The 21,506-nt window shown below is 30.2% G+C and overlaps 1 protein-coding gene across 2 annotated transcripts in view; it reads right to left on the reverse strand.

The window, feature by feature from the left end:
* Positions 1 to 1,375: 1,375 nt before the first annotated feature.
* LOC106677343 (organic cation transporter protein) overlaps positions 1,376 to 21,506 on the reverse strand; it is a 304,283-nt gene continuing 284,152 nt past the window's right edge. The window contains exons 3-12 of one of the 2 annotated variants that reach the window (XM_014415214.2): positions 11,834 to 12,093; positions 10,865 to 11,017; positions 9,895 to 9,998; positions 9,352 to 9,506; positions 8,164 to 8,332; positions 7,354 to 7,483; positions 5,661 to 5,847; positions 4,598 to 4,726; positions 3,491 to 3,669; positions 1,376 to 3,055 (exon numbers count right to left, since the gene is read on the reverse strand). In XM_014415214.2, the coding sequence (XP_014270700.1) occupies positions 2,936 to 3,055; positions 3,491 to 3,669; positions 4,598 to 4,726; positions 5,661 to 5,847; positions 7,354 to 7,483; positions 8,164 to 8,332; positions 9,352 to 9,506; positions 9,895 to 9,998; positions 10,865 to 11,017; positions 11,834 to 12,093 (1,586 nt within the window). In that variant the 3' untranslated portion in view covers positions 1,376 to 2,935. The remainder of the gene's footprint in view (positions 3,056 to 3,490; positions 3,670 to 4,597; positions 4,727 to 5,660; positions 5,848 to 7,353; positions 7,484 to 8,163; positions 8,333 to 9,351; positions 9,507 to 9,894; positions 9,999 to 10,864; positions 11,018 to 11,833; positions 12,094 to 21,506) is intronic. The other variant, XM_014415215.2, reaches the window with a different exon arrangement.

Here is a 21,506-nt window from a genome sequence, read left to right on the forward strand (position 1 = left end):
ATCATATTAGAACTTTTACTCATGTGTTTAACATTTGCGGACTATTATAACATTGAATAAGAGAACAATGTATTTACATTTTTTTTTATTTGTGACTTTTGATAAGAATTTGAAGTCAGTTAATATTTGGAGTTTTTTTAAAAGATTTTTAAAGGACAATGACTAGCTCCTTCAAAACATGGTTAGCATTAGTATGTACATACAATTGTCTCCTTTGATTGGTCCTGATAGTCCTGGAGCCAACTGTATTCTGTTGGATTTTTTAGGAAGGGAAAGTGCTACTGGGTGGAATATTATATACTACATTATGTACATAAATGTGCTATATAGTAATAGGTGCCTTCAAATTAAGGGGTTTGGTTTTTAATGTCATAAAACCAAGATGGCCACCATTTCTGAGATTTACTTATTACATTAAGAATAATTCCTTTCAGAGTGCTCTTCAGAAAAATTTTTGTAGAAAATTTTTCATTGTTTTTGAAACAGAGATTAAATTTAGTCCCAATCAATTTTTTCATATCCTCAACCATTTGAGAGTTATGGTCCAGCAAATATCTCATCACCGGTTTAGAACATATGCCGAAGAACAAGCTGAATTCTGTGGGATTGTCAGAGAAGGAAAGACATAACTATTAAGAATCTCTATAATATATGCTACCAAAGGGTATAGTACAGGTTGTTTACCTTCAAATTGCATAGTTTGGTTTTTATTATGTCGTAAATTCAAGTTGAGCGCCATATCGGGTTCTACTCATTGAATTAAGAATAACTCTTTCCCGAGTGTTCAAACATGAACTTTGTACATCATTTATAAATCCACAAGAGCTGAAATTTCATATGTTTAATACATGTTCCATAATATAGAATAAATAATAAATCTGTAGTAGGCCCTAGTAGTTGGGTAAGTTCTTAAAATACATTATTTATTTATTAAAAAACATTATTGAATGACTTGTTTTAACAATTTGTCATGTCCACCTAAGTAGTCTACTGAATCTTCATGCTTTGTAAAATTAATACATATACATGCGATATCCTCTGGCAGCTTCTGAAATTGTGGACCAAACTGTATTCAGAGGGATTTTTTGTGCTAATACTAAATTGAAGGTGCTAATACATGGAATCTCTCTATTATATGCTACATTAAAGTTCAAATCACTTGTAAAAACCATTCAAGAAGAGAATTATACAAAATTCCATATCAGTATCCCACCCATTTAGGTTGAACAAGGACTCCCAGGTTTGGTATAAAGTAAAGTCAAATTGTTCACAAAGTGAAGGACTAAAAATGTCTTATTGAAGCTGTAGAGGAAATGGTATTAATAAAATTAGATAAGGATTTTCAAAAGTAGTTCAACAAATGCAAATATCTGAACTTACGCCGTTTATTTCTGTAATTTACACATTTAAATACAAAAAATTAAGTAACATCACATATTGGTATATACAAATTAATTAAAACAAATCTCAACTAATTTAAAGATTTTTTTAAAAGTAACATAAATTAGATTAATCACAAAAACATAATAAAAAAAAAATTATCTCTTTAATACAAAATAAATAGAATATTATTGATTTCTTGACTGTAGTGTATCATACAATCATACTACTGACAAAAATGCGAAATAAATAAATGAAAAATCTAACAAATAAAATATTTTTTACAAGAAAATTTCTTAATAATTATCTTAAGATAGTTACTTTTGATTATAAATATAGTTAGATTTGTTTAGGCTAACATTAGAATTATCACCAAGTACAATCATTTTATTTAAAAGGCAACTACTTCTACAAAGCACATCATGATTAAAAAACAACTAAATATCAACATTTACAAGAACTAATTTTTTTTTTTATTAATAAAAAGATATTTTTTTAACATCAATTTTATACCAATGAATAATAAATACATTCTTCTCGAATAACAGTGGTTCCTTAATGTATTCAAAAGAATATATTATGCCATTTTTATAACTTTGTTTCTGTTTTCTCTTCAAATTCTAATGACTTCACTAAAGTGCTAATGACTCAGTTACTTTTTCTCGAGGAAGTAACAATGCGACTTATGATTCATACATCAAATATAAAAAAAATTAAGGAACCACTGATGTACAGCAATAACAATATTTTTACAAAATAATGCGTACTTTAATACTATGGTATCTGAAATAAATCCTATATTAATAGAAAAATTTAAGAAAATAGTTAGGGGAGAAAATATAAAATGAACAATCTATCAGCACCATCTTCAAAATACTGCACATACTTGAAAGTATTATTAAAGTACTCATAACCCTTTCATCTTTGGTATAGTTCACTAAACCTATAAATAAATTATTCTAAGCTTAAAATTTAAGAAACACTAATCTAAAACAATTACATACAATTTTCATTTCATTTATCACAAGTATACCATTGCTCCAATAATTAGAATTGTAAAAAACAATAATTTTTCTTTTGAAGGACATCATCAATATTTATTAATGACATTTTTTAAATAATACATTAGGCAAAATAAAATGTTTTTCACAAGTTAACCTAAAATTTGAAAGTAGGAACTTTAATCAATATTTTTTAAAACCATCTCAGGTAAGATAGGTTAGATGAATATGCAAAAATAATTGAATCACAGCTAATAAATAATATCAGTTATTAATTATAATATCAAGATCGATTAATTATCATTCTTTTATGAATCTCTTAATATTTTAAAAATCAAAACGTCATAGTATAGATTTTTAAAAATCAGGACATGTGCCTATTCTTATTTTGCTTATATTGAAAACAATATTTCTTTCAAAGTGATTAATTATACATATCATCTATATCATTTGCCTAAAGCGATGTTAGTCTCTGAGAAGAGACTCAAAATATGTTCCATGTCCTGGAATGATAAAAGTAATTCTAAGCAATAAAAGTTGGTTTTTGAATTCTTTTAAGTTTGTCCAACATCTTCAACTAAACCTCCTGTCTCGGGAAGAAGTAAAACAGCTGCACCTCCAAGCAGGCCGCAGAGCCCCAATACAGCCATGGGCATGTTTTCATTCATTCCAGCCTATAAAAAAAAAAGCTTTTGAAAACTTAAGTTGAATAATGAATTTGTTAGTATTAACCATGGAATTGATCATGAATTGATGAAATCATGTTAATTTTAAGAAATCAATCAAGAATTTATAATATCATCAATGATATAAGACTGAAGATATTGATTATCAGTTCCAGAACAAACAATAAAGCTGAGCCACTTTTGTTTTGTCTCATATACATATTATGCCTATTTACACTAAGTATTTCATTAATATATAAATATTATATACTATGTACTGATTTTGAAATGTAAAGCTCATTTCATTTTGAGCAATCAACATGAATAGACATTCGATAAAGTAAATTTAAAGGTAAATATTCTTCATCTGTATCTTATTTTAACAATCAACTTGTTTCTGTTAGAGGATTATAAAAATAAAAAATATAAAAACTTATAACTAACCATATTCCAAAGGTATGGCACCAAAATTAAGGCGACACCTGCTGGAGCATTTGAAGATCCAACACCAAGGTTTCTCATAGAAGTTGGGAACAGTTCAGCTGTGAACACTGGCATTACAACATTTGAAGAGCTTATACAAAGTCGACCAACCATAGCAAGAGCCAAACGAAGCCAGTCATCTATTTTAAACAGATATAATAATGATTAAAAGTAAAATTAAAAAATTGAAAATGATCGAATTTTTTAATAGAATCACACATAGTTTATATAACCATATCTTTAATTGGTTCTATAACAATATCAAACAAAATGTATCCTTGCAGAGTTAAAAATTTAATTAAGTGTGTGTAATAATTATAATTATAAACATTTACGATAAATATGATAACAAAAATTGGAAAAGGAGGATGAATGAGGAGGTTTACAGGCAAGTGTGATAAGGCCCATAAAAATAGGCATATGTTGAGCTGGCCACATCACATGAATGCCCGCAGAGGAGATCCCAAGAAGTTATATGTGAGAGGGTCTAGGACTAGAAGATGAGGCAAACCGCGATTAAGATAGGAGGATGCAGTACACCATCACATGGAAACCTGTAACTGGTGAGAGGCAGATCAGCTGACTTGGTGAAGACTCATTGAGTAGACCAAGGACTACACCAGTCTGTAGCACCACGGATAGTAGTAGTATAACAAATTATAATAATGAACAATTTACAAGAACTTCAAACAATTTAATAGAGAACAGTTAATAGAAATATTAAGGCTCCCCACTTCTTGTATTAAGAAAAGAATATTAAAAGTAAAAAAATATGCTCCAGCAAAGTTTTGAGATAATACTTATTTACATAAGGTTTGAATTTATAAAGAAAACCAAACTTGGGAAAATTTGTTATTGTTTTGTCTAATAATCTATAAATGCTTCTTGAGTATTAATTTTTAAAAATTCTCGAGGGGTAAAAGTAGTGGTCAATCAGGCTAGAATACTCACAAGAGTTGTTTAAAAGTTTAGCACCAAACAAAGTTATAAAATGAATCAATTAATCAAAATTTGCAAACAAATGGTCTTGTGATTATTAATAAATTCTAACTAATGAAAATAGATTACCATTTTTGACAACAACGGTCATTAAGCAAGCAATTCCAGCTCCAGCAGTAGTTAGCGAAAGAGGCCATCGCCTCCCCATTTTTAGAAGAAATAGAATACTGACTGCTATTGCCGGAAACTCAACTGCACCTGCAAAAAAAATGAATGATTTTATTTTTAAACAAAATGTTACAGAAATCAATTCTCTAAAAAATCTAAAAAAGAAAAATAATTTTATCTTTTATTTTCATTTAAAGATGAACAAATATCAGCAGCCAATTAGACACCACAGTAATATACTGAATAATGCTTTGCAGTTATTAATATTATATTTAAATAATTGATATACAGTTAAATTATTTGCAAGGACCAGAAGTCTGTAAGCTCTTGTAGTAAAAAGGCAGGTGGTATTATAATATGTATAAATATTATGTCAAAATGTCAGGCTGGCTGAGGGACTCCTGTGAAAAAATGGAAATATTGATTCCCTAGAAAAGGGGCGGGATATGCACCTCATTCAGTGCATTGGACCAGGATACTATGTAGCACATTAAATTTTTGTGACTTCATCTGGTAGAAGAGATCATTTATGACTAGTGTTGATTGGTTATTTTATAAATCAGCATAAATTAATTACTTTAATTGCATGATTAAGTTGTTTCTGTTCCTACCCTGAGCAAAGCACATCCTACGTGAACTTATATTTTCCGATTCTAAGCATGAACTCAAGAAGGTATAAAAAGAAAACAAGTTATATTATATCTGAATTCATCCGTGAAAAAATTGGAGCATGGACTAGAAAGATTGTCCACCCCTGATCTAAGACATCTGTGTACTTATGTTGTACGAAGACAACTCTTTCTGGATAAGAATTATAGAGACTATATGAGAAAAATAAATCAGAAATCTGCTATCACCAATGTTAAATATTATTTTTGATAATGTAGAACAAGTTAAAATGCCATTAATGGTTTTAATGGTTCTTTTTATTAAATTGTTACTAGGAAAATATTATCTAATTATTCTATATCAAATATAAAATGTTAAACAATGTTATTGTAATAAAACTCTTAAATTATATTACCTGATATTATAGAATTTACATAAACATCACCCCCGAGGTTAGAAAGATTCAGAACCAATCCATAGTATACAAGGTAGACAGAAAACCATACGACATATAAAAGCAAAGAGATTTTCCTCATGTAAGCTGTCCTGAACAAATCCAGACATCCCACCTTTGGAGGCTGTTCACCGCTTCGAGCCATGCTCTAGAAAATAACAAAATAGATGATCATTATTAAATTTCATCATAAATCATAAAAAGGATGATTATTATTTATGTTTAAATTAAAAATGTAGAAATACTTTTTTTTTTTGTTGAAACAATAATTAACAGGCATTTAATGTTTGTGTGCATGAAACATAGCTATAAAGCAATAATAATCCTACAGAGGCTGACTAGCTTTACCAAAATCAATAAGGAAGGAAATACAGTGCCATTCTAATAGGCTTTGATATTTCAACATAATTTCTTATAGCCCAGTCAATACACACAATCTACTTCCAAGTGTTTCTTGCTATTGCAGATTTTATCCTTTACTCAATTTTCTAGTTAAGAATAATTTTCTGTTCATTTCTTTCTAACTAGGAAAAAATAATTAGTGGTCATGTTCATTTATCACTTTGTTTCTCTACAATTTTATTTAAATTTATTTATTGACATTTACTAACTGTACATAATAATACAACCAGTAAATTTGATGTAAGATCATAATGGCATGGTACAGGCATGTAGAGAAACTACCCATTGGTAGCACTCTAAAATCATTTTTACATTAGAAGGTCTCAAGGAAATTTTCTTTTCAGGCACCTCAGAGGATAGTCAGAAATGGAAGAGGAAGCAAGGTTAGAAACTAGTGGGTTTGAGTGGTTTGGGAGTTTATAACGGCAGGATCGATATCTGGTTCAGGCTAGGTCGGTGACATATGGAACATTAAGATCTTTATGGATGATTTAATTTGTGAAAAAGTAATGAGCATTGAAGATTTTACAAAGGATTTTGGCTTGTTAGGATTGGATACGAGAGGATTTGAAGGTTTAGTGGAGTCCCAAAGCTCAACTCTTTATGTTCAGATAGGCCTTATTATTGTCATGTAGATCAGTCTTTTGTAATGGAATGGAAGTTTAGACCGTTTGTCTAGTAAGTGCTGTAATAGTCGGAATTAAAGTGGAGTTTCCTGTATTTTCAGTCTTGTGTGAGGATTTCACGTTAGTCGCTTGTCCGGATGTAGTTCAAGGTAATGGATCTGTTAGACATGTGTAAGAGCAACATTATTAAAGGATACTGTAGGGCAGTCGGTAGGTTTACAACAAAGGGTAAAGGTGATTTTGGGATTTATTTTAATACTCCAATTTCAACACCATACTTTGAGGATTGTGATATGGGGTTGGAGAGTTTGGGATTCAATTAAAGTATTATTATTAACGACGAGTGATGTTCACACACATGTGTCATCAGCATACGTTTTGAGGATAGTGTTAGGATTGTTTAGGATGTTAGTTGTATAGATTGTGTAGAGGATGGGATTAAGGATACTACCTTCAGGAACAGCAGAGGACTGAGAGAAGATCTCTACAATTTAACACAGAAATACTTTACTTTTTTTTTTTTTTAAAGATAACTGCATAACAATGAATGATAAATGTCAATGTTATTTTTCTTAGAAATTTTAGAAAATTAAACCTAAAAATTAGTTTATGTTTTAACCTATTACCTGTTTGAGTATTTTATCAGCATTTGCTGGAAGTTCTTTACCATTGAATTTAGCAGCTTTTTTAAGTACGGTTATAACTTTTTCTCCTTGACACATCGTCAAAAGCCATCTGGGAGATTCAGGGAGAACCCTATAATAGACAAAGTAATAAAGATTTAGACATTGAAATGATTAAATGATACAGTAACTAATATGTATATGTGTTGTAATTAAGGGCCATAAAAATGCAAATGATTATTATTGCCGTTTAATTGATTAGATGAGGGAGTAAAAAAATATTTTTTATAATCAACATGCAATTAGATTAAGATGATACATTTTGTTATAATTTGCTATCACCAGGGCCAGATTTAAATTTTGAGCGTCTCTATGTCCAAGAGTTGTCCCCCTTTTCATACTATTGGAAGGGGAGGTCAGTCCAGCAATTTTCTCCAAGAAAATATTCTTTATATATTGATAACAAATTTATTTTTATCACTTTTAAATTTATTTTTAGTTTATAACTTAAATTTTTTATTATTTTTATTCAGTTAAAATAATGTTAATAATGGAAATATCAATCTGATAATTAAAAATATTTTCATAAATCATGTATAATATTATAAACTAACAAAATATAAATTTTTATAATTATTATAACTAAATCTAAAATTCAGTTTTAATTATAAAGAGCATGAACGTAAAAATAAAATTTTAACTGCGAGCCCCTAGGGATCATGCACCTTTAAGCCAGGTAGATCTGGCCCTGGCTATCACCACCGCAACACAATATTATCAATATTCAAGTCGTAACCAATATATGTCACATACCACCACAATGGAAGAAACACAAGAGCAGGTAAAGTTATGGCTAGCTGTAGAGATCTCCAACCTTTAATGAAGTAGGCAATCCCGGAGATAGTTATATATCCAAGGGGTAATGGAAACAGATAGGAAACTCCGGAGATGGTCAGCCATTTACCTCCAACCAGCTCCATGCCTATTTAGCAAAGATACAATAATCAGACTTATGAATAAAGTAGTATTAAATCATCATTTACAAATTAATAAACATCAATATATTTTTACTAGCTAGATTTTATTTAAAAGCCAGGAGTAATGGTCTGGGTAAAGTAGCAGAAGATGAAAAAATTAAGTTAGGCACTGTCAGCCTTAATTTAAAAATGACAATGAAAGTGAAAAATATATTTCTATCCACAAGTGCTCTACGCTCCACACACATTTATCATAGTGTGCTTTCGGTATAAAGGGATGTAGTGTATTTACACTAGACAGTTTATATCAGAGAAAAGAATTAGTCATTTCACAGGAATGTAGAGAAATTTAAAAATTATTCTCGTAATTAAGTTCCATAAATAAGTTAGCTGATAAAAAAAAAAAAATCAAAAGTTTTAATGATTTCATAATAAAGAAAATAAATTAATTTTTTTTTTAGTTAAAAAACTAAAGTTATTTTTTTTCTTTACCTACAGAGAAATACAGTAATAATTTTTTTTAGTAATAAAAACAGTTAATATAAAGAATGTTTAAATGTATTGTAAGTAGAATGTAAGTCATACTTATATATAATCTCTATACTAATAAAGCTGAAGAGTTGATTTGAATGTATTAATTTCTGAAACTAACAGTCCAATTTGTAAATTTCTATAAGTGTTAGATAGATTGTTTACTAAGAAAGGGTTTAAAAGGGTTCAAAACGTTACATTATGAAAAATAAAAAAATGGAAGCCATAAACATCAATCAACCTGTAAAAATGTATGAAATTTAAAAGAATACCTTTTCTTTAAGGTATTGTTTGTGATTCGTATAAGTGAATGCAGGAACAAACTTTTAAGCATATTGGAGTTGACTTAAGAGAAAACGGCTTTATCTATGAACAACTTTATCCTATCGTAGAGTCATTAGGTTATGAATAAAAATGGTATATACTAATACTAAAGAGAGAAAGAACTAAAAAGATCGTAATAATTTAAAAATAAAATAAAATAGATACTTACACAGAACAAATCCAGAGAACACCACACTGACTGAAAACATTCCTAATATAAATCTGAACACTAAGAATAGCGAGTACCAGGGTGTAAAAGCTATTGCTACCCCTATTATTATCTGGGCTAATAATGACACCATTAAAGTTGTTTTCCTTCCAAATCTAAGGAGGAAATAAAGATAAACATATTATTATAAAATAAACTTAATTAAATAAAAGAATATCTAAAAGTAACAGACATTTAATACATTTTCATATATCTAGGCACATGTAAATGCAGATTTTTTTGCTAAAAAAAGTATGGGGTTGGAGGACATAAATTGTATTTGAAATCAATATGTTCAGGCTATCATTTCAATTATTAAAACAACTCAAGGCCAGAGTAGTTTTGAAACAAAACAAAAAAATAGTTAAACTTTAAAAATGAAAAGTGATTAAATCACTGTATGTATTTTTTGTAAACAAATGCAGAGGAATATGTTATCATTAGGACCAGTAAAATATTTTTTTTAGTTTGTATATTAAAGACAAAAAAATTAAGGTTAATTACTTGTCAGAAAACAGTCCACAGACAAATCCACCAATAGCCACTCCCGTTAGAAACATCATTTCAGCTATATTGCTTAGCTGTGATTGTTCACAAACCAAATTCCACTGTGAAAAAAAAGAAGTTGATTAGTTTTAACATATTAAATTTCCTTGACTAAGTTCAAAGAATTATGGTAGAAAAACAACAGTTATTGATATGTAACTTAATTTGAATGTTTTAGAGTCAGGGTCACCTTAGTTCAAAAATTGGAGTTGGATAAAAAAATCTATTATCTTTGTCATTATTACCCTCTTTCTTCATGGAATCTACATTCCATTAATTTTGATCCATTTTTATTGAAATACTAAACTTAGTTCTGGATCATAGCTGTAAAGCTCATTGGCTACCACACTATTGCCATCACCATTTGAAGGTGGTAGTTCTTCTTTTCTTTTACAGAAAATAACAAAAACTTCTATCTATAATGATTTGTTGATATTCATATTCATCAAAGGTAAACAAATAGTTGAAGCCTAGTAATTTAAAAACAAGTCCATTTTTAAATTATTATTATTCTTTTTTCTTCAATGTTTTTTGTACTACATAGTGTTTAGTTTAAATATAGAAACATCTGTACTGATACAACCCTTAAAGGGTCAAAAGTATATAACGTTTTAAGGAAGTACTGTTTCTAGAACAAAAGTTGAGCAAGGAGTTGATTTGTTCAAGTTTATACTCAACCGCCAGGTTTTCTCCTCTACTATAGTATCCAATTCATATAGGCAGAGTGTGCCCAAAGAAAGGTTACCGAAAACATGGTTGACTCACGACTGATTAAGCAGAACAAATAATTATCTGACAAAACTGGATTAGAACCCATGACTAGGAGATAGTGGCACAGCACCCTGTTCACTGAGATATTCCACTCCCTCCAAACATGTAAACACATACAAAATGTTTAAAACTGATTGCTAAAATGAAAGAGACATACTTCAGTGATAATGGTTTCTCCAAACTGAGAAGTATCATAGTCCCAGGATGAGCATGGCCTGGTATCATTTGGCTCGGTCCGCAGCAGTTCTTCGTAACTGAGTCTGTAATCCAAATTCTTAATCCTGCATCCGTCAATCTGCAGCTTTCCACCCTGTCAAATAGATATTGATTAAAACAGATATCTTAAAATTACAGTACTTAAATAACTTGACCATAAATTTATGTTATTAGATTTAAATGTATTATTTGTTAATTATGTAATTATAAAAAACTAATTAATATACATGAAGAATATTAATTGTATAATAAAAATTAATTTTATTTAATTGATCGATTAAAAATATAAGTCCATTCACTACAGCGTACCTTTTTCTATCTAAAGACAAAAATTCAATTTCAAATGGTTTTCTAAAGTTCATTTTACCATTGTCAAGGTTGTTTTAGTTGCATTGTCATGGCATTTTCGGATGCGAAACTATCAAATTAAAATTTTATTAGTAAATTTTACTTTTTTTTTTTTAGTGGTATCACCTTAAGTAAGTGGAGCTTACCTAAGAGCATTCTGAATTTGTTGATATTTTACTTTTGGAAATAAAATAATTCTCGTAATTTGAGAATGACCCATTGATCCATAATTATGCTTCTCTATTTAGCAATCCGATGCACTTGAGCAACAATGTTTAGAAACATTAATTTATCACACTATCTCGTTAACCTTCTATAAAGTTCAAAATTACCAATATTGTTCATATTTAGAAAAGAATTACTTTATTTATTTCGCATCTGGTTTTGACAATCATTCTAGTCTATTTCATGGGATGATATGTTTAATGAGTTTGCCACAGTTGCATTTGTTATCAGTTAGTACAGATTTAAATAAACTAGTTTTTATAAATAAATATATTTTTATCTTACATACTATCTGTCTTTGAAATGAAATAAAATTGTAATTACAGCAAGAACTCACCACGATCCCAGTGACAGTGCTGACGTTGAGCCATTGCTCTTGCGTGAGGGAGCTGTAAGAGGGTTTGGCGCATCGGAAGTCTTCGGGAGCGGCCTCGAAGGTGAGGGCGAAGATGTGGAAGGTGCAAGGAAAGTTGAACAAGGCCAAGAGAAAAGTCATGAGGAGCTGCCACCTGCCGAACTCCCCGATGCACTGGGAGACTGCATCTTCTCGTTCTGTCGCAGTCATCTTGTTTTCTCCAGGAAGAATTCTCCTCCTCTCTGAAAGAAAAATAAGATGATGTAAAAAAATGTGTAAAGAAAGAAAACAAATTTAGAACTCATAAACACACATTTTAACAAAGAAATATTTAACAATTTTTATTCACCACTTTTTACATTTATTTTAGGAAATATCGTCGAATAAGACGAAACTATAATCGAGTGAAGTTGAAAAAAAAAACAGTGCTTGGTCATAACTACCACCAACCCCCCTTTCCTTTATTAACAGATCGGTCTGGTGGGCTGCACATGATAATTAGAACAACTAGATTTGGGGTAAAGTTTCATGCAAAGACATTCCTAACGCTTCATAATGTTATAATTATCCAATACTTTTAATTATCAAAAATAAAGTAGTAAAAAAAATAAGGTAATAAATATATCTAAGATATAATAATAATTAATATTTAATTGAAGAATGGAAGAAACAAAAAACTATTGTTTAGAGAATTTATAAAATATATAACTGACTTATATAAAATTTAAAAAATAAGTAACTGACTTATATTGTTCTATAATAAAAATATAAATAAAAATAAAATGAATAAATACAGAGTTCATGGCCGAATGTCTTCTATTAGTCTGGAGTTCAGTCTTCTATATGAAATTAGTTTTCCTAGATACTATATAATGAACCACATGTATCTGGGAATGGAATATTTTGATGAGGTCATCTATTGATTCCAATTGCATTCCAGGATGCAATTGACTATTTCTTATCAACAAAGGGGCATCTACTGTACTTATTAGATCCTTAGATTAGATGCCGTACCCCACACTTAACAGCCGTACTGCAAAAATAGCCTTAACCTTGCGACAAACGCTTTTATAAGCCACACTTCAGTGCGCGAGTATCAAAATGACAGCCGTTAGAAACTTACAATTTTTATGTACTTTAATGTTTAACATCAATTGCCTTTCTAAGGGATATTAAAGACAAACTCATATTTAAACAAAAAAGAGATTTCTTTATTGATTTAAAAGAAGATAAAAATATACACAATCATTTTCTGAGAAACTCTTAAAAAAAAAAAAATATATATATATATATATCTTTGAAAATGATTAGAGTAATTAGCCCAAAGAAATAGAAACTAATGAGTTATTAAAATAAAAAAATAACAATGGTAAAAATTCTCGATAAACTTCTCAACAATTTCTCTGATCGGAACTAAATGAGTAGTACCCGATCTGGGCGTGTACTGACGTCATCAATTTTAAGGATGTACAGAGAGATGAAAACCTTTTAAAATTAATAATCATTCCGAATTGATCAACTGATTGCCACAACTCATCAAGAATTATGTGATTTGGTCTGAACACTCCTCCCAGATATAAAAGACCAATAAAAGTTTTAATTTCAACAGGATTGAGAAATTTGGCATCTCTTAATCTCGAAAAATTTTCCTGTATTGAAGACATGTATTTTTTTGTGCACACCACAGTTTTATTGATAATATCATCATCAATAAGGTAGCTCCACGTGTCCAATCTACCAGAAAATTTGTTGGCAGGTCCGATGGTATCTGGGAAGATGCTTGTGAAACTCAACGATCACGTGCCTTCAAATTTGCTGGAAACTGTTTAACGTGTATCAAAATAACAATCGCGCTTGTCGATGGGTTAATGTTGTTTGTAAATGAGAATGGTTGTATCTGGTTTTATACTATCAAACGACGATATAAAATATAGAGTAGTGGAAAATATTGGGGTCGTGAAAAATTGTGATCCGAGTTTTCAACGACATACACGTTTTAAGTTCCGCTGAACCCAAATTCAGCTCTTGTCTGTCTGAGTTGTCTGTGAGTTTGTGATCAGCCTGACCCTATAACGAAAAGTATGAAAATAAAATTACGAATTTGAGGTGGATATATGTGTGGGAAGAATAAAAAAACTATTTGGCTAAAATTGACTAACCAGAAGCGCCGCATAATATCTTAAAATTTACATTATATACTCAAATGATGTCGATTAAAATCATTATAGCAGTGTACAAATAAATGACCTTTTTATATAAACGACCTCTTATCCTCATTGAAATAGTCTGACCGGGTGTAAATGCCTAATTTTTAAAAGCTTAATTTTAAGCTTTCCAATAAAGTATCTTTAATTTTATTTATTTGAAAAAATTAACCCTCTCTCATTGTTAGAAGGAATAAAATGGATAAATATAAACTATAATAGAATTTGATGATTAACTGAAGGAGAAATATTTTAGGTAGAAAACAAATTTCACAATGCGATTGAATAAATATCTATATATTAAAATAATTTAATAGAATATTATTCTCACAATTAATAAACAATGTGTAACTTAATATTTAAATTAAAATATAGAAAGAATCTAAATTATTCATATGTACTTAAATTTAATTTATTAAAAGGAAAGACAAAAATAAAATAAGAGAAGAGATGATAGAAAAATAAATTGTTCAATAAAATATTATATAATGAAGATCATTAAATTACATAATACCAAAATTTCTTAAATATTCAAAAAGCAAATTAATGATGCTCATTAATTGAAACATGTAATGTAATATCGTGGAGCGATAGCAGCGTGCCAACGCGCCAGTCTACCAATCCAAAGGTTGTCAAATCGAGTCCCGGTCCCAACCGGGATTTTTCAAGCATAAAATAATACAAAATTTACTCACAAACTCCTACCGGGGATTTGTGAGACCATCCATTGATTTTTTTTTCTTTTTTGGCCAAGACTCCCATTGGAGTCCTATACTGCCTAACCATGGTTGGGGGTCAAAGTTCTTCATTTTGTGGGACCGCCACGCAATGAAAAAAGTCGACGGTCCCAGGCCGAATTCGAACCGGCACCGCCAATAAACATCAAATTGGTAAGACTGTGTCTTAACCACTGAGCTATGGGCGGCCAATCCAATCCACTGATGGCACTCACAAAAAATAGGCGTGGGAGTGACGAAACCCATTGTAGGCACCTCATTCATGATGAAATAAATTTTATTAGTAAATGCTTGTTTAAATAAAAACATTATTGAAATACTATTTTTTTTTTCTTTTAGTCGATTTAAGTGTTCATTATCCGAAAATTATTTAGATAACATTCTTTTTATAAGTATTTCTAACCCAAAATACAGTCCTCAAACAATGGTGATTTACAAAACGTTGTTTTAATAATTTATTAAAAATTCATTCTTTCACAATTTGACAAAGTATCCAATAATTATTTTAGTCTTAAAAAGATTTGTGGATTACTGGAACAATCAGATTGTTTATGTATTAAATTTCCCACAGGCAAAAAAATAGTTCCTACATCTAGTAAAAATATATCTAAAGCATGATTTTAAACAAGAAAGTGTGCGAACTTTTCTGAAAAATTATCATAAAACGCTAAAAACCAAACTTACCTACTTATCTCATCCAGCTAAGTACCAAACCCACGTGAAGAATTTGCCGTTATTGGCTGAAATAACCTATCAAGGGCATTGATCGCAGAGATCTTTCTAGAAATTTCATCAAATATATTCAGTTGCATTTTAATTCATGGGCTTGAATAATATCGTAAAGATCATTTGGTTCACGATGTTAATTAGGCCTTGTATTTCCTTTAAATTATCATAAACCAATAAAAACAGTAAAACCGACCTTCGGCAATACAAATGAACTCCCCGGCCTTCAACCATCGGTTTGTTAGGATAAATGAAAAATTATATTTTTGAGTTATGACTTGGACTTGTCACCATAAAGCACGGAACGATAAAAGATAGCAACTAGTGAAAGGTAATGCGTCCTTGGCCAAGAAATATTTGACCGCGTCATCTATTTGGATTTTTTTTTGTTTCAAATTATGCGTAGGGTTCTAGACCCGATGCAATAAGGCCAAGGTGAGCCAATGAGTTGTCGTATACAGTCCGAGTTAGTTTGTTAAACGTAATGATTAATTATTACTTAAATCATCTCTTAAACCGATAATTAACAAAAAATATATGGTATAATAACTATAATTAATTATAATAAATAAATCAACACGTTAAAAGTGGGAGGCTCCTGGAGCCTGAATCTCGACCTTGATTTGTTTCTTGTTTAATACCCAGTAAGCTAAGGGAAGGAGAGAGAATGCGCTGACTAAAATTCATAAAGTTTAATTTAAAAATGGAGTTAAAATTTTGTCATTAAATACGATATCCCGTTGCTCCCTACCGGAAACCCTTGAAAATAATTAGTTGATTTCAGTAAAAAAAAACAATAAATAGAAACTTCCAATACAAGAACATGTACCAGTTAAGCTATTTAATGAAAATATGAAGCATGTGATAAGATATTTGATAAAGAGCATTCATAAATTGAATTTAATCAAAATCGTTAGAATCAATCGGAAAATAATAGAACAGTACTAGAAAATAGAATAAACTCGGTTTCTGATAAAATCGAAAAAATGAGAAAAATCGATTCTATAAAGTACCACTTCCGGACATTCGATTTTATCGAAGTTACTGTAACATCTCAATTAGTGGTTATTAATTTTTCAAATATTTTGGACGGGTTACTCAAGTAACCGGATGTATTCCCTGAAGTATGTATTTTTCCTAAACATTTTCGGAAACTGACCTCTTTGAATAGCGTTTATAAACAATTTTTAGAATAATTGCATATTTGATTAATGTTTTACCAAAATATTCGCAGTTTGAAGTAGATTCTCAAACATCTAATTTTCAAACTTTTCGGTTTTACAAATTATTGGAGATGATACTTCTTCCTATTCTCTGTTCATGTTAGAAAACTTTTGTTCATACTTGAAAGGCGAAACCAATACTAATAAACAATGAAATATAAATATAATGAATTTCAGGTTAAATAGTCAAAACATGTTTCAATAACTGCTCTAAATTATACACACGATTAAACAATTTCAGGGCCGGAAGCTTGGGTTCAAAGGAGAGAACAACCGGAACTGAGTGATTATTTAATGGGTGTTGCCAACCTTAGAGCGAAGCACCTCGCTAGCGGTCGTGGCCACAACCTTCTGAATCGTGCGCTCTATTATGCCACCGCCAGATATATCATTAAGTATAATTACTTTCTCTATTCGGCCTAATTAGCTGGAACAGTCTAGACCAAATGGTCGTCTAAAATAGCAACTGTAAAAATAACAGTTTGTATTTACAGGCCAATGTATTATATTAAAATATAATATATTTTAATAAAATTGTTGAATATGATAAGCGGAACAATAGTAATTTTTATAATACTTATTATATTACGTTTATAGCTAAGTAATGATGAACGTAACCATGATAATGACCTGTTTTGAAAACAGTAACAAACATTAATAAACGCCATTTGTGGGGTTTTTAATTCAAACCTAATTTTTTGTATTTATTTTTTTTTAAATTTTTAGTTTATTTTAAAGTAGAAGATACAAATACCATGTCAAATATTAAAAAGAACATGCTAGTGTTAATATATAGGAAAGTAAAAAAGATTAATACTTCGCATGTTTTATTCAAAATCACCATTTTTAATATATTATTAAATTTGGTACTGCCCACAAAAATAAAACCATTATGAGCAAAACGCTGCTTTGCTTCAATAGTGTCTTATTTGACAAAAAAGTTTGTTTTTAATTTGTGTTTGAAATATTTTATATGTGAAATATTTCATAGATTGTACCGAAGACTTGAGTAACTTTATATCTTTTTTTTGTCGTTTCAGATGAACAGAGAGGGGGTTAATCTACTGATAACCAACCGATTCTAACCAGAGTGGGGGTTAATATCTTCATTTCGTGGGACCACCACGAAATAAAAACCAACCCTCTCCAGGTGCGAGGTTGCTAAAGTGATGACTTAACTCTCTCGGCTACAAGGGGTCTAATAGCTTTGGGAAATTCTATAGGATGACCTCAGTAGAGAAAGTAACTGCAGTGTACTATATTTGAAATACGTCCAATTCTAAATAAAATAAAAATCTGTTTTTGTATGTTGTGCCAATCCAAGCAAAGTAGTTAAGGTAGTTAAGAATGAACTCAATTATTATATAAATTTAAAAGGTATGAAATAAAAAGTAAAAAATGAAGTAATTTTTAAATAAATAATTTATATAAATAGAAAATGAACTAAGATTGTTTAAAAATAGTCAAAAATGTTTTCATGTAGGAAGATCTTGCAAGACTGTAGTTAAATAAATTTTTATCCAAAAAGTTATCCAGATGACCTTTAGTAGAAAAAAATAGTAAAAAAATAAAAATAAAACAAATAATGTTAATTTTTTCCCAAATGAACATTGGTCTGTTTTGTATAACTTGTTCCACAACTACTTTTCAAAACCAGCTATACAAATTTTCTCAAAAAATCATCTGAAACAAACAGATCAGCGATTTAACAGAGCAAAAGGCCCTTAAAACATTGAAAAGAATACAAATGTAAAAATGAAATTTTATATAAGACGATTGATTTGATTTCTACTTTTCTATTGGTAATCCGATCTCTATTCTTCCACTACCTTAGATAGTTATGGACCTGAAAACCCAATATTTTGGTCCTCCGGGACGGATCTACGTAGCAATTTTCTGAGCCTATGAGTAATTCTAATTAATAATTATGAAATGAGTTTTAAGTCGTCACATCAAATTGCAAATTATCAGCCGATCGTGACATAAGACAGATACAGAGCGCTCAGAGCTAAGAATTAATTAGTGACTAAGATAGAGAAAGAGGCAGAGGGGGCCTTGATCAAGGGAATGACCTCACCCTCCTTTCTCTAGTTGGCAGCACCTAGTCCACATCTAACTCTTTAATCTATAGTTGGCAGAACTGGCATGAAGTATGACCCGTGAAAGGTTTAAATTACTTCTTTAACTGCGTGATTTAGCAGCCTTAATGTTTTGTAATAATGAAAGGAAATGGTGCAATGAACTGTGAAACCAAGTGTGCGTTAATCAGTTATTTGAATTGTCTTCTTATAAAACAAGACGCGATTTCAATCGGAAGAAATACGTTTTATTGTTACTATAATAACACTTGGAAATTTAGGGAAAACAAATTAAGATAGAAAAAAATAAGAGAGTGAAAATTTATTAACTTAGAATGTAATACGGGAGAATATTATTGATCTTGGGAAGAAAAAGGTATATAGTTGCTAGCCTTAATTTGAATTTCATGATTCCAAACTAATATTTGAATTTTATATGTTATACATATTCTGACGTAACGATTTTTAATCGCGCTAAAACAAGAAGATAAAGTTGAGGGTTGAGAGAAGCAGTTAGCCCACACTGACAGAGCTCCTCCTACTTGCTGTCCTCCTGGTAGCTAGGTGTCAGCGTCCTCTGTGATCAGTTTGATGGACAGCCACCAGCCACCACGCCCACCCTCCCTACCGCCCTTCATTGGGGTTCCTTCCCCCATTCTACTGTCCTTGGAAAGAAAGTTCTTAATCGATTCCGATTTTCACTTTTTATATATCTGTTCTAACATAAAAGCTAAACATTGTAACGGAAATTTTTTATGAATGGTATTACTTTTTTTTACCGACTGATTTCAAAAATTGTTGAATCTTTAGAATCTTTTTTTCCTTATAACAATAATTTTGATACGACATTGTTAAGGTTATTGACCGTAAGTTAAAGTAAAAAAAAATCATAGCAACTAACAAACATTTTAACATAGAACATAAAAAGATCTCATTTTGTTTGTTACCATGCTTTTCAAACTAGCGTCTCTATACAGCTGAAGAATTTTTTTGTTAAATCCAGTTTCGATTTAATTTTTTTGCGTTAGCAAGGCTCTTTATTAAGGAAGCATTAGGCTGGCAATCTATGTAGGATCACAATCCATAGGAACGGAGTCGTAAAATAAGGATAAGCTCTATCTTAATCGTTGCTATGAGAATGCTTTTGGAGCTGAAATTTTCAATACTGGTTCTTCTTCAGCTGTAGGTTTACAATAAAGCTGAACTAAAAAAACTAAACAAACCTTAACCTTTAACCTTTTTTTTATTTATTTAATACCAGATCAGACCTTCAGGCCTTACATGATAAATGTAAAAGATACATTTTTTGACAAAAACAATGACATTTATGAATTTAACGAAATAAATAATTAACTTCTAATAGGAAAAAAAAGAAAGTGAATTTAAGAAAAAGATGAAGAGGGAGAGAGAGAAGAAAAGTTAAGATAAAATGAAATTTTAGAGTGACAATAACAGAACTGAAAAATATAGAACTTATAACAGGATATCCTACAGCAGCCTGGGCTTCAGTCTTCGGGTTGTGGTTGGGTTTCCCAAGTTGTAGGTAACTGGGACTTCAACCTTTAACCTTGGCTCTCTAACACCTGATAAACTTAATCCCTCGATTCAAAATTCCAATCCCTCGATCCTATATATTCCTATATGTTTCCTGGTAGAATGTCTTTTGACTTCTCTTACTAATTTCCTAAATTACCATTCACCCCTAAAGATATCTACAATCAAATGTACTGCGGCCCCATGGATGAATTCAGAAATCAGAGAGATGATGAGAAGGAGGAATGCAGCCAAAAAACGTTTAAGAACCTCCGAAGACTACACCTCCTTTAAATTCTTAAGAAAGCTCACTCAATGATCAATAAGCCGTGCCAAGACTGTTTTTGTACACTTCACTTACTAACCTATTTGCCGATCCTCTTTTCTTATTGCACTTGTTCCCATACTTTATCCCACAAACCCATTTTGATCCAGAAAATTTATATTTTATAGATATCTCTTATGAAGACCTACTCTCCAATGTCCTGAAATACACAACTAACGATTATGACTTCGACCAGATTCCTGTTAAAATAATCAAACTGCCTTCTTGTATCTATCGCATTATTTTGCACATTTATAATTTTTTCCTTTAAAATTCATTTTCCCATATATTTAACAATAAATTGACGACAGGATAAATAACGACGAGAGAACATTAAAGACCTCGAAATAGGATTAGAGGATCACCTTGTCAATTAAAACACATAAAATAATTAGTACTATAACCTACGTAATGTTTGCTTAAGATAAAACTAATGAGGTTAAGGTCTATGCTTTTCGAATTAAAAAGAACATTAAATGGTTTGGATTTATTCACACCTTAGCAATATCAATCCAAAATCTATAATGAATTTGATAAATCTTTCAGTAACACTCTTAGAAAAATATTCAACCATCAGGGACAAATTGAATGTGAAATAAAAATAGAAAGGAATAAGAACTTGGTGATTTTAGGACAAATATGTAAGAAATTAAGATGAGTTGATATAAGGAAATCAATGAAATGCTTCTCTATTGTTTTGTAAATACTAAAACTAACTTTTTATTCATTTTCAAAGGTTTAGACAGTAAAAGTTTTCTAGAGGAAAAATAATATGTGGTTTTACCAGCTATTTACTATTAAATTAAAATCAGTCATTATGATATGTAAA

The sequence above is a fragment of the Halyomorpha halys genome, unplaced genomic scaffold (genome assembly GCF_000696795.3).
Source record: "Halyomorpha halys isolate HHAL.00 unplaced genomic scaffold, Hhal_1.1 Scaffold94.1, whole genome shotgun sequence".
Taxonomy (NCBI): Eukaryota; Metazoa; Arthropoda; class Insecta; order Hemiptera; family Pentatomidae; genus Halyomorpha; species Halyomorpha halys.